The sequence below is a fragment of the Dipodomys ordii genome, unplaced genomic scaffold, assembly GCF_000151885.1.
Source record: "Dipodomys ordii isolate 6190 unplaced genomic scaffold, Dord_2.0 Scaffold156, whole genome shotgun sequence".
In the NCBI taxonomy this organism is placed as follows: domain Eukaryota; kingdom Metazoa; phylum Chordata; class Mammalia; order Rodentia; family Heteromyidae; genus Dipodomys; species Dipodomys ordii.
In genome coordinates, this window is record NW_012267372.1 from 466,006 (window position 1) to 477,986 (window position 11,981).

Here is an 11,981-nt window from a genome sequence, read left to right on the forward strand (position 1 = left end):
TGCGCCGCTGCCTCCGGGCCAACGCGCTGGTGTTGCTGACCGTGGCAGCTGTGGTGGCCGGCGTGGCGCTGGGGCTGGGGGTCTCCGTGAGCCCCGAGCGCCGGGCCGCCTTCGCCTTCCCCGGGGAGCTGCTGCTGCGCCTGCTGAAGATGATCATCCTGCCGCTGGTGGTGTGCAGCCTGGTGGGCGGCGCCGCCAGCCTGGACCCCACGGCCCTGGGCCGGCTGGGCGCCTGGGCCCTGCTCTTCTTCCTGGCCTCCACCCTGCTGGCCTCCGCGCTCGGGGTGGCGCTGGCCTTGCTGCTGCGGCCCGGCGCCGACTCCGTCGATGCCTCGGTTGGGGCCGCCGGCGATGTCCCACAGGCCAGCAAGGAGGTGCTCGATTCCTTCCTGGATCTTGTGAGGTCAGACACCCCACCCCTCAATCCCACCCGATCAACCCCAAACCCCATCCCACCCCATCACTCCAGATCCCCACCTCATCACACACACCCCCACCCCACAACCCCGGAGTTCCAGGGGGTACCCTGCGCTGGGCAGAGCCAGAGCACCATGTGGACTGGAGGAGACTTAGAGACACGGAAGTGGATGGGGCCAGTGTTGCGGGGGGGGGGGGGGGGCAGACCTTGCCCTTTCGTGGGTGTTGAGGACAGGATCAGGGGCAACAGGGTTTAGCAGGAGCTCCCCCACCCACGGGAGGGGGTCTTTGTGAGTCAGGAGAGCCAGTGAAGAGGACCCGAGGGACATCCCCAGCTCTGGCTGTGGGACAGAAAAAGCTGTATGGGGACCCCAAAAACAGTTATCCATGCCCATTGGGACTTCCTGACCAGCCAAGGACTCTCATGAGAGCAGGTGAGAGCTTCTCCCCCCCCCCCCACTTCCCAGGGCTGCTCAGACCACTTATCTCCAGATCCAGTTAGCTTTACTTTATTTTGCTCAGCCTTTTCCTCTCCTGATTCATCAGGGGGCCAGAGCATCCTATGAGATCAGCCCCGTATCCCCTTTCCCACTTCCCTTCCTCCTCTGCTTTTCCCGTGGAGCCCCCAGAGCTGGTAGCTTAGAGCTTTGGTGAGGAAATCTGTTGGGTTTTTTTGTTTTTTGTTTTTTTAGTCCGGTCCTGGGGCCTGAACTCTAGGCCTGGGCGCTGTCCCTCAGCTCTTCAGCTCAAGGCTAGCACTCTACCACTTGAACCACAGCGCCACTTCCGGCTTTTTCCTTTTGCTTATGTGGTGCTGAGGAATCAAACCCAGGGCCTCAGGCATGCAAGGCAAGCGCTCTACCACTGAGCCACCTTCCCAGCCCTGGTGAGGAAATCTGATGTGTTGTTTTGACTTTTGCTTTTTTCCACCATGCTCGTGTGTGTGTGTGTGTGTGTATGTCTGCATGCACCTGTACTGGGGCTTAAACTCAGGGCTCAAGGCCAGGACTCTACCACTTGAGCCACAGCTCCACCTCTGCCTTTTGGTAGTTCATTGGAGAGAAGAGTCTCACCAACTTTCCTACCCCAGCTGGCTTTCAACTATGATCCTTAGATCTCAGCCTCTCGGGTGGCTGGGATCTCCCGGCTACATAGCCACATATAGGAGTCTGATGCAATGTCTGCAGGTTGGGGACTTCCTGGAAGTGGGGACAGGAAGTGGTGAGGCACATAACTGAGTATTCTTGCCTCTAGGGGCCTGCTGACGCATTGGAGGCTGGGTTTGCATGGTCACAGCTGGGAACCTAGAGCTTCTGGAGGAGAGAGATTAGCTGGGTTCAGGAGGTGGGCACACCCACCTGAGGCTGTTTGTGAGGACAGGCCTCACCCAGGGCCTAAACTGTGGGGCACCTCCAAACTTAGCTGGAACATCTCACCAACTGACACACCCCCTGGTGGCCGGAGGTGCCCTCAGAGAGACACGTGGCCTTCCACCAGCTGTTACACACCCATTAACCACCATCATCTACCAGGCCTCAGAACACTGCAGCTGGGAATGATGGCACATGTCTATAATCCCAGCTGCTGGGGAGGTAGAGGCAGGAGGATCATGAGATTGAGGCCAGCCTAGGTAGGTAGCTAGGGAGACTTGTCTTCAAACAAAAACAAAGGGGCTGAGGGCCTGGCTCAAGTGTGTAGAGCCTTTGGGGCCCTAGATTCAATCCCCAGTACTTGGGCAGAACAAAGCTAAGTAGGAAAAGTAGGAAGATCACAAGTTCAAGGCCAGCCATACACACACACACACACACACACTCACACACACACACAAAGATTCTGGGAGTAGGGCTGGGAAGGTGGCTCAGTGGTAGAGCGCTTGCCTTGCATGCATGAGGCCCTGGGTTCGATTCCTCAGCATCACATAAGCAAAAAGAAAAAAGTTGGAGGGGCTGGGAAGGTGGCTCAGTGGTAGAGCGCTTGCCTTGCCTGCCTGAGGCCCTGGGTTCGATTCCTCACCACATAAGCAAAAAGAAAAAAGCCGGAAGTGGTGCTATGACTCAAGTGGTAGAGCGCTAGCCTTGAGCTGAAGAGCTGAGGGACAGTGCACAGGCCCAGAGTTCAGGCCCCACGACTGGACCCTCCCCAAAAAAAAGAGAGAGAAAAAAGTTGGAAGTGGCGCTGTGGCTCAAGTGGTAGAGCGCTAGCCTTGAGCTGGAGAGCTGAGAGACAGCGATTAGGCCCCAGGACCGTACCAAAAAAAAAAAAAAGATTCTGGGAGTAATGGCTCCAGAGGCAGCTTCTGGTTCAAATCCCACCTCTGTCACATTCCACCTGAGCAAGGCTTTGTTTGTGCCAGCCCTGGAACTTGAACTCAAGCCTTGGGCCTCTGTCCTTGAGCTTTTTCACTCTACCACTTGAGCTACAGCTTTGCTTCCATCTTTTTGCTGGTTAATTGGAGACAAGAGTCTCATGGACTTTTCCTGCTCCCAGGCTGGCTTCGACATGTGATCCTCAGATCTCAGTCTCTTGAGTAAACTAGGATGGCAGGCGTTGAGCAAGTTTCTTGCTTTTGGCTACCTCAATTTCCAATCCCTGGACTGGGGCCAGGATGGTATGAGTTGGTTTATGTACAGCATTAGACTCCTTCCCGCAGAACAGCCTCACAGCAATCCCCTGTCACCCAGCGTGACCTGATCTTTGCTGCATTCCATCACCAGCCCCTGGGGGACCAGGCCTGCAGGAAGCGGCTGATGCAAGCCTGGCCTGAGTGACTTATTCCAGGCAGTGGGTGGGGCTGAGGCCAGGGTGACCCGGCCCTTCCACCCAGACCATGCCCCTCAAATTCAAGACCACGCCCCTGTCACCCAGACACACCCCATCCACCCCAGGCCCTTCCCGCCCTGGCTCCACCCTCCATGCCCCGCCCCCACCCCTACTGCCTCTGAGCCTAACATTCTTTACCTCCAACCCACAATCCTGCCAACCTTCTCAGGCCAGCTCAGGGTAAAGGGGTGCAAGCAGGCTCCATTGCCTGGTTGGGCATGGGTAGGTCTTGTACGGGTAAAGATGGGGACTTGTTCCCATCCAGCCCTCTCCTGGCAAAACACACCCCTGTTTCCCCTCAATCCCCCCACAGCGCCTTATGGTATTCTAATAGCCCCTGTGTGTCTTATCTCTGCAGGAATATCTTCCCTTCCAACCTGGTCACTGCAGCCTTCAGATCTGTGAGTCTCCAGGGAGGGGAAGTTGTCCCCTGGCTGGGGCGGAAGTAAAAACAATCTTTGTGGCCCTGTCCACCTGAGAGTATGCAGCCCTGAGATCCATCCGGGCTTTTCCCTATGAGGAAATGAGAATAAGGGGGTGAAGTTTGGGGGAGCAGCAAGAAGCTACTGAGTCCTGAGGCCCTAGGTTTGGACCTGGGCTCCATTACCTCCTCTGGTTTTTCTACCTGGTGACAACAGCTTTACCTCTGAGTCTCAGCTTCTACTTCTAAAAAGTGGGGTATGATAAAAGCTGATGGTTGAAGCCGGGCACCGGTGGCTCATGCCTGTCATCCTAGCTACTCAGGAGGCTGAGATCTGAGGATCATGGTTCAAAGCCAGCCCGGGCAGGAAAGTCCGTGAGACTCTTATCTCCAATAAACCACTAGAAAACCAGAAGTGGTGCTGTGACTCAAGTGGTAGAGCTGAAGAGCACAGGGACAGTGCCTAGGCCCAGAGTTCAAGCCCCATGACTGACAAAAAAAAAAAAAAAAAATGACGGTTGAGTTTAAAGGAGGTTCAAGGTGGCTGGGTGTGGTAGTATACACGTTTAATTTCAGCTCCTGGAATTAAAAGACCAGGTTGGGTAAAGTTCCCCAGACCTTGCCTCATAAAACACCAGTCCCCCAGAGCAGGAACATCTGTGAGACTCTTATCTCCAATGAACCACCAGAAAACCAGAAGTGGTGCTGTGGCTCAAGGGGTAGAGCACTTACCTTGAGCTGAAGAGCTGAGGGGCAGCACCCAGGCCCAGAGTTCAAGCCCCAGGACTGACAGGGGCGGGGGGGGGAGCCCTTTTGATTACATTTTTTGTTTGGTTTGGTTTTTGGAGCACTTACATAGCAGGTGCCAGTGCCTGGGTTTGGCCCCCAGTACTGAATAAGAATCAAAATATGTAGGTGGACGTGGAGCACAGTTGGCTCCTGGGTGGGATGGGGGCTCCTCCATGTCAGTTCTTACAGGATCTTCCTGGCCCTCTCTCCCACAGTACTCCACTCTCAGTGATCGGAGCAACCAGACCCAAATGAACGGGACTCAGGTGCAGGTGAGTGCTGGCTGTTCTCCCTCTCAAAGCTGTGTCCCACCTCAGCCTCCCTCTTCTCTCACTCTGTCCCCCCCCACGCCCCCGCCGCCTCCACTGCCCTATCCCTGCCCCTCTGCCTATTCTCTGTCTTCCTCCGTGGGTCAGGCTTGTTCCTAAGTGCCAATCTGGGGGTGCACCGTTTTAGGCCATTGCCCGTTTTGTTTCCTCTTGGTAGAACCGTCTTCCCACCCTCATGCCCTGGTTCATTCCTCCTGTCCTTCAGGCTCAACAGATGTCTCTTCCTCCAGGAAGCCCTCTGTGATACCTCCCCACACTGGCACCCCTTCCCTTCTGAGTCCTACCCTTCCCTGGGGACCCCCCCCATTCCAGTCCCTCTCACTTTGGGTGACCTGTGGTGACAGGTCTCTTGCCCCTGGTCGCCTGGATCTTGAGCCTAGGGAAGGCCAAGGAGCCTTGAGGAGCTGCCTTGCACTAAGCAGGTGGACACGCCTATGTGTTTCTTACCAGAAGTTGCCCCAGGGTAAAGAAGTGGAGGGCATGAATATCCTGGGCCTGGTGGTCTTCGCCATCGTCTTTGGCGTGGCCCTGCGGAGGCTGGGGCCTGAGGGAGAGCTGCTCATCCGCTTCTTCAACACCTTCAACGACGCCACCATGGTGCTGGTGTCCTGGATTATGTGGTGGGTGCTGAGGCTGCGTGACTTTAAGCAAGTGCCTTGCTATCTCTGTGCCTCAATAGCCACTTCTAGGGCCCGGTCTTTTCCTTGTGGTGCTGACCTGCCCCCTCCATTAGCAAGAGTATCAAGACTGGTTTGGGGGTGCCCTGCTTGAGTGGACGTGGTGACACCCCATGGTTTTCAGAACAAACACTACAGTCATGCCAGGGAAGAGCTCCATAAAGGATAAGGTGAAGGAAGACATGTCCATGCCCAGAGCTGAGCAGTGACACTCAACTTGACTTCAAAAATGAGTTAAAGCTGACATCAATGGCTCATGGCTGTAATCCTAGGTACTCGGGACACTGAGACCTGAGGACTCTGGTTTGAAGCCAGCCTGGGCAGGAAAGTCCATAAGACTCTTACCTCCAGTTCACCAGCAAAAAGCCAGAAGTGGAGCTGTTGTGGCACAAGGTCCTAAAATTCAAGCCCTAGTTCTGGGACACACACACACACACCCCTTTAGTCATGTCCTGATCATGTATTGGATCTGGTCACATCATCTGCTATAACAAACCAGAAAACAAATGGCTTACAGGATAGCAGCTGGATTTGGGGGTCAAGTTCAAATCTGAGCACATGGGCTTTTATCTCTTGGCTGCACCACCTTCAAAGAAAAGGGCCTGGCCTGGAAGAAGTAACGGAGGATCACCCAGGCCTGGGAGGCTTGGGTATGGTGCTCAGGTTTCTGCCTGCTATGTGGGGGTGAGTAGGCTGGGAAGGGCCTACGGGTGCACAATGCCCTGCCATTGTAAGCAGCTGTGGTCCTCTCTCCTGGGGGAACCAGGTACGCCCCTGTGGGCATCATGTTCCTGGTGGCAGGCAAGATTGTGGAGATGGAGAATGTGGGGCAGCTCTTCACTAATCTTGGAAAATACATCCTGTGCTGTCTGCTGGGCCACGCCATCCATGGTCTCCTGGTCCTGCCTCTCATCTACTTCGTCTTCACCCGCAAAAACCCCTACCGTTTCCTCTGGGGCATCCTGGCACCGCTGGCCACTGCCTTTGGCACCTCTTCCAGGTGAGCCTCACCCCCTGGGCAGGATCCTCATACAGAAATAGGAATGGAAGCCAGGCACTGGTAACTTATGCCTATAATCCTAGCTACTCAGGAGGCTGAGATCTGAGGATCATGATTCAAAGTCAGCCTCAGCAGGAAAGTCTGTGAGACTCTTATCTTCAATAAACCACTAGAAAACTGGAAGTGGTGCTGTGGCTTAAGCAGTAGAGTGCTCACCTTAGCTGAAGAGCGCAAAGACAGCGCCCAACACCAACACACACAAAAAAAGAGGAGCTGGGAATGTGGCTCAGTGGCAGAGTGCTTGCCTCGTAGCATGCATGAAGCCCTGGGTTCAATTCCTCAGTACCACATACACAGAAAAAGCTTAAAGTGGTGCCGTGACCCAAGTGGTAGAGTGCTAGCCTTGAGCAAAAGAAGCTCAGGGACAGTGCTCAGGCCCTGAGTTCAAGCCCCAGGACTGGCAAAAAACAAACAAAAACCCTTTTCATCCTTCCATCTCCCCTTTCCCACCAGCCTGGTTCTAGGGGCTCAGGTTTGACTCTAATCCAACCTTCTCCTGTTCATCCTGTCTTCTCTGAACCTTCCTGCCTGTGACACCCCCCCAAAAAAAAACCCACAAAAAACAAAACTAATCCTGCTTGGAGCCTGCCAACACCTGGGCTCTGCAGGGTCAGGTGTGATTTTTAATTTTTATTTGTTTTTATTTTATTGTCAGTCATGGGGCTTGAACTCTGGGCTGGGCGCTGTCCCTGAGCTCTTCAGCTCAAGGCTAGTGCTCTACCCCTCGAACCCTAGCACCACTTCCAGTTTTTGACTGGTTGAGATAAGGGTCTCCCGGGGACTTTCCTGCCCAGGCTGGCTTTGAACCACGTTCCTCAGATCTCAGCCTCCTGAGTAACTAGGATTACAGGTGTGAGCCACCAGCGCCCAGCTTTAATTTTTTGTTTTAGTAGTGGGATTTGAACTCACAGCCTCAAGCTTGCTCGACTAGCAACACCACTTGAGCCACATCCCCAGTCCCCTCTTTCTTTATTCTGCTTGAGACAAGGTCTCCCATAGTTTAAGTGGGAATTTCTGTAGACATTTTGAGAGACAGGAGTCTTGGGAATGGTCTTTGTTTACAGACCTGGTTTCAGTTGGGATGTGGGCGTGGCCTGTGTTGTGGACCCCCCCCAGGTCTCATTAAAGTGTGGGTGTGGTTTCACCTGGGAAAGGGTGTGGTCTACCTTAGGGGCGTGGGCACTGTCGTGTGGGCGTGGCCATCGGAGGGCGTGGCTCTAATGGGTTGGTGTGGGCGTGGCCTCACGGTCGTCCCTCCTTCCCCCCCACCCCGGTCTGGTCTCCCGCAGCTCTGCCACCTTGCCACTGATGATGAAGTGCGTGGAGGAGAAGAATGGCGTGTCCAGGCACATCAGCCGCTTCATCCTTCCCATCGGTGCCACGGTGAACATGGATGGCGCGGCACTCTTCCAGTGCGTGGCCGCCGTGTTCATCGCGCAGCTCAACCGGGAATCCCTGAACATGGTGAAGGTCATCACCATCCTGTGAGTGCGAGGCGGCCGCGGGGGTCCTCCTGGTCCCGGTGTCCTCCCACCCCGGCATCATCTGCCTCATGTCCCCTCCTCCAGGATCACGGCCACCGCGTCCAGCGTGGGGGCAGCCGGCATCCCCGCGGGAGGAGTCCTCACCCTCGCCATCATCCTGGAAGCCATCAACCTCCCCGTCAAGGAGATCTCCTTGATCCTGGCTGTGGACTGGCTAGTGTGAGCTGGGGGGCCCAGGGGGACCCCGGGCATAGGGGACAAGCCAGAGTGGGCAGAAGAGGAAAGCCCACCCGGCCTGGATTGCTAGAGGGAGCAGGTGGGACCTTGAGCTTTCCAGGAAGAAGGAAGACTGTCATCTTTGGGGATCTAAGAGGAACCCTAGAAGGTGGCAAACGGGAGTGGTTAGTTGATATGATGCAGGCCTGGCAGCTTGGGTTCCAATCCTAGTGCCACCAACTGTGTGGCCTTGAGCAAGTAATTTCCCTAGGTCTCCATTTCTCTGTCTGTAAAATACAGAGAAGACTGTCTTAAGGACTAGATGACTGATTTAATATAATGTACACACACACACACACACACACACACACCCTTACCCTTTCAGACTGCCCCCAATAACCTGATAAATGTTATGTAGTTGTTTAGGATCATAATTACACTATTAAGAGTATAAATATTTGGGCAGCATGGTAGTGTATGCCTGTTATCCCAGTACTCAGAAAGCTGACACAGGAACTAGGATGGTGCCCATGATTTATGAATGTAGTTTGAAATACTTAATAAGACTGAAATCTACAGGATCAAGGTTTGAGCCAACCTGGGCAGAAAAGTCTATGACTTCATCTCCAGGAAATAGCAGGGGCTGCCAGGTACTGGTAGCTCATACCTGTAATCCTAGCTACTCAGCAGGCTGACATCTGAAGATGGAGGTTCAATGCTAGCCCAGGCAGGATAATTCTTGAGCCTTTTTTTTTTTCTTGTCAGTCATGGGGCTTGAACTCTGGGCCTGAGTGCTGTCCCTCAGGTCTTCAGCTCCCAAGGCAAGCGCTCTACCGCTTCAGCACAGCACCACTTCCGGTTTTCTAGTGGTTTATTGGAGATAAGAGTCTCATGGGGGGCTGGGAAGGTGGCTCAGTGGTAGAGCACTTGCCTTGCATGCTTGAGGCCCTGGGTTCAATTCCTCAGCATCACATAAGAAAAAAAGCCGGTAGTGGCGCTGTGTGGCTCAAGTGGTAGAGCGCTAGCCTTGAGCTGAAGAGCTGAGGGACAGTACCCAGGCCCAGAGTTCAGGCCCCATGACCGGACCCCCCTCCCAAAAAAAAAAAAAGAGTCTCATGGACTTTCTTGCCTCGGCTGGCTTTGAACTGTGATCCTCAGATCTCAGCCTCCTGAGTAGCTAGGATTACAGGCGTGAGCCACCTGCGCCCGGCTCTTTTTTTTTTTTTTTTTTTTGCCAGTCCTGGGGCTTGAACTCAGGGCCTGGGCACTATCTCTGAGCTTCTTTTGCTGAAGGCTACCACTTGAGCCACAGTGCCACTTCCGGCTTTTTCTGTGTATGTGGTACTGAGGAATCAAACCCAGGGCTTCATGCATGCTAGACAAGCACTCTACCACTGAGTTCCACATTCCCAGCCCCAATTCTTGAGACTCTTATCCCCAATTAACCACCAAAAAGCCAGAAATGGAGCTATGGCTCAAGTGGTAGAGTGCCAGGTCCTGAGTTTAAGCCTCAGTACCAGCAGGGGGCAAAAAAAAAAAGCAAAGTCTGGATATAAGATTTAAGTGGTGGGCTGGGAAGGTGGCTCAGTGGTAGAGTGCTTGCCTTGCATTCATGAGGCCCTGGGTTCGATTCCTCAGCACCACATAAGCAAAAAGAAAAAAAAGCCAGAAGTGGCGCTGTGGCTCAAGTGGTAGCTGGGGGACAGTGCCCAGGCCCAGAGTTCAGGCCCCACAACTGGACCCTCCCCCCCCCCCAAAAAAAAGATTTAAGTGGTTGGGCTGGGAAGGTGGCTCAGTGGTAGAGTGCTTGCCTTGCATGCATGATGCTCTGGGTTCAATTCCTCAGTACCACATAAGCAGAAAAAGGTGCAAGTGGCGCTGTGGTTCAAGTGGTAGAGCGCTAGCCTTGAACTGAAGAGCTGAGGGACAGTGCCCAGGCCCTGAGTTCAGGCCCCATGACCAGCAAAATAAAAATTAAAAAAATAAAAATAAAAAGATTTAAGTGGTAGAGCATCAGCTAAACACAGAGAAGTACTGCCAAAGAAACAAAAACCAAACAGAACAGATGAAAATACAAATGATTGGCCAGGCACCAGTGGTTCATAGCTATTCAGGAGACTGAGATCTGAGGATCGAGGTTCAAAGTCAGCCTGGGCAGGAAAGTCCATGAAACTCTTTTTTTTTTTTTTTTTTTGTCGCTCGTGGGGCTTGAACTCTGGGCCTGGGCACTGTCCCTCAGCTCTTCAGCTCAAGGCGAGCGCTCTACCACTTGAGCTACAGCACCACTTCCGGTTTTCTGGTGGTTTATTGGAGATAGGAGTCTCACGGTCTCTCCTGCCTGGGCTGGCTTTGAACCGCGATCCTCAGATCTCAGCCTCCTGAGTAGCTAGGATTACAGGCGTGAGCCACCGGCGCCCGGCTTCCATGAAACTCTTATCTCCAATAAACCACCAGAAAGCCAAAAGCGGTGCTGTGGCTCAAGTGGTAGAGTGCTCGCCTTGAGCTGAAGAGCTGAAGGAAAGTGCCCAGGCCCAGAGTTCAAGCCCACAACCGACAAAAACAAACAAAAAAAGAAACTACAAAAGCTTGCAGGGGAAGAGTTGGGTGGCTGGGCCTGGGCTTCCTCTGGCCTCTTCCTTCCCTCTCAGTACCTCATTTCTTGTCCATTTTAGGGACCGGTTCTGTACCGTCATCAACGTGGAAGGTGACGCTTTGGGGGCGGGAATCCTCCAGAATTACGTGGATGGTACAAAGTCACAGAGCTCTGAACCCGAGCTACTCCAGGTGAAGACTGAAGTACCACTCAACCTGTACGCGGTCCCCACAGAGGAAGGGAACCCCCTCCTCAAACAGCCTCGGAGCCCCAGTGAGGATGCTGCCACCTTCGAGAAGGAATCCGTCATGTAATTCCCGGGAGGGCCTGCTGGGGGTGGAGGGACACTGGACAGTGAGGTCCCTAAGGGTAGATTCATGGACAAATCGCAGTTCTAGGAGATAGTCGGGGCTCCTGGAAATTGGGGACCTTGTTGCTGAACTCTATGTACTTGTAGGAACCCGGATCTCCTGAGTCCTCAACTCTTGTCTCCACCCAAAGCGAAAATATTCTGCCCCAACCCAGAGCTACACAGCTCTCCCCTGGTGCCTGGCCCCATGACTGGCACAAGTGGGTGAGAATTTTTACACTTTTGAATGAGGATGGCCGGGCCTCGTCATGTGGGCTGTAACAGTGCCTTTAGCTGTGGTGTGTGTGTGTGTGTGTGTGTGTGTGTGTGTGTGTACGCGCGCACGCGCGTGCGCATGTAGGGGCGGGCTCACGCGGTGCTCTGACCACCAAACCCTCCAGGGTACATCCCATAATGTCCCCAGGCCATGTACCTCCCACTGCTACCCCCAATAACAAACACTCCAGGAACTCTGGGGGAAAGACCAAGAAAAAAATACTATCCCTCCAGAAGACACTATTTGGCAATAAAATTATCAAGTGTATTTAATTAGGTGTTTTAAGAATTGGACTAAGCCAGGAGCCAGTGGCTCATGCCCGTAATCTTAGCTACTTGGGAGGCTGAGATCTAAGGACTGAGGCTCAAAGCTAGCCTGAGCAGGATAATTTATGAGACTCTTATCTCCAGTTAACCACCAAAAAGCCAGCAGTGGAGCTGTGGCTTAAGTGGTAGAGTGCCAGCTTTGAGAAAAAAAGCCAAGCAAGAACATAAGACTGGGGCTGGGGAGGTGGCTCAGTGGTAGAGTGCTTGCCTTGCATGAATGAGG

General features: G+C 53.7%; 1 protein-coding gene across 1 annotated transcript in view; it reads left to right on the forward strand.

Annotated features, from left to right (window-relative positions):
• The window catches only part of Slc1a5 (solute carrier family 1 (neutral amino acid transporter), member 5), an 11,988-nt gene extending 284 nt beyond the window's left edge, over positions 1–11,704 (forward strand). The window contains exons 2-9 of the mRNA XM_013032576.1: positions 3–403; positions 3,596–3,638; positions 4,663–4,719; positions 5,230–5,396; positions 6,220–6,453; positions 7,803–7,997; positions 8,082–8,216; positions 10,886–11,704. Coding sequence (XP_012888030.1) covers positions 3–403; positions 3,596–3,638; positions 4,663–4,719; positions 5,230–5,396; positions 6,220–6,453; positions 7,803–7,997; positions 8,082–8,216; positions 10,886–11,120 — 1,467 coding nt within the window. The 3' untranslated portion in view covers positions 11,121–11,704. The remainder of the gene's footprint in view (positions 1–2; positions 404–3,595; positions 3,639–4,662; positions 4,720–5,229; positions 5,397–6,219; positions 6,454–7,802; positions 7,998–8,081; positions 8,217–10,885) is intronic.
• Positions 11,705–11,981: the final 277 nt, after the last annotated feature.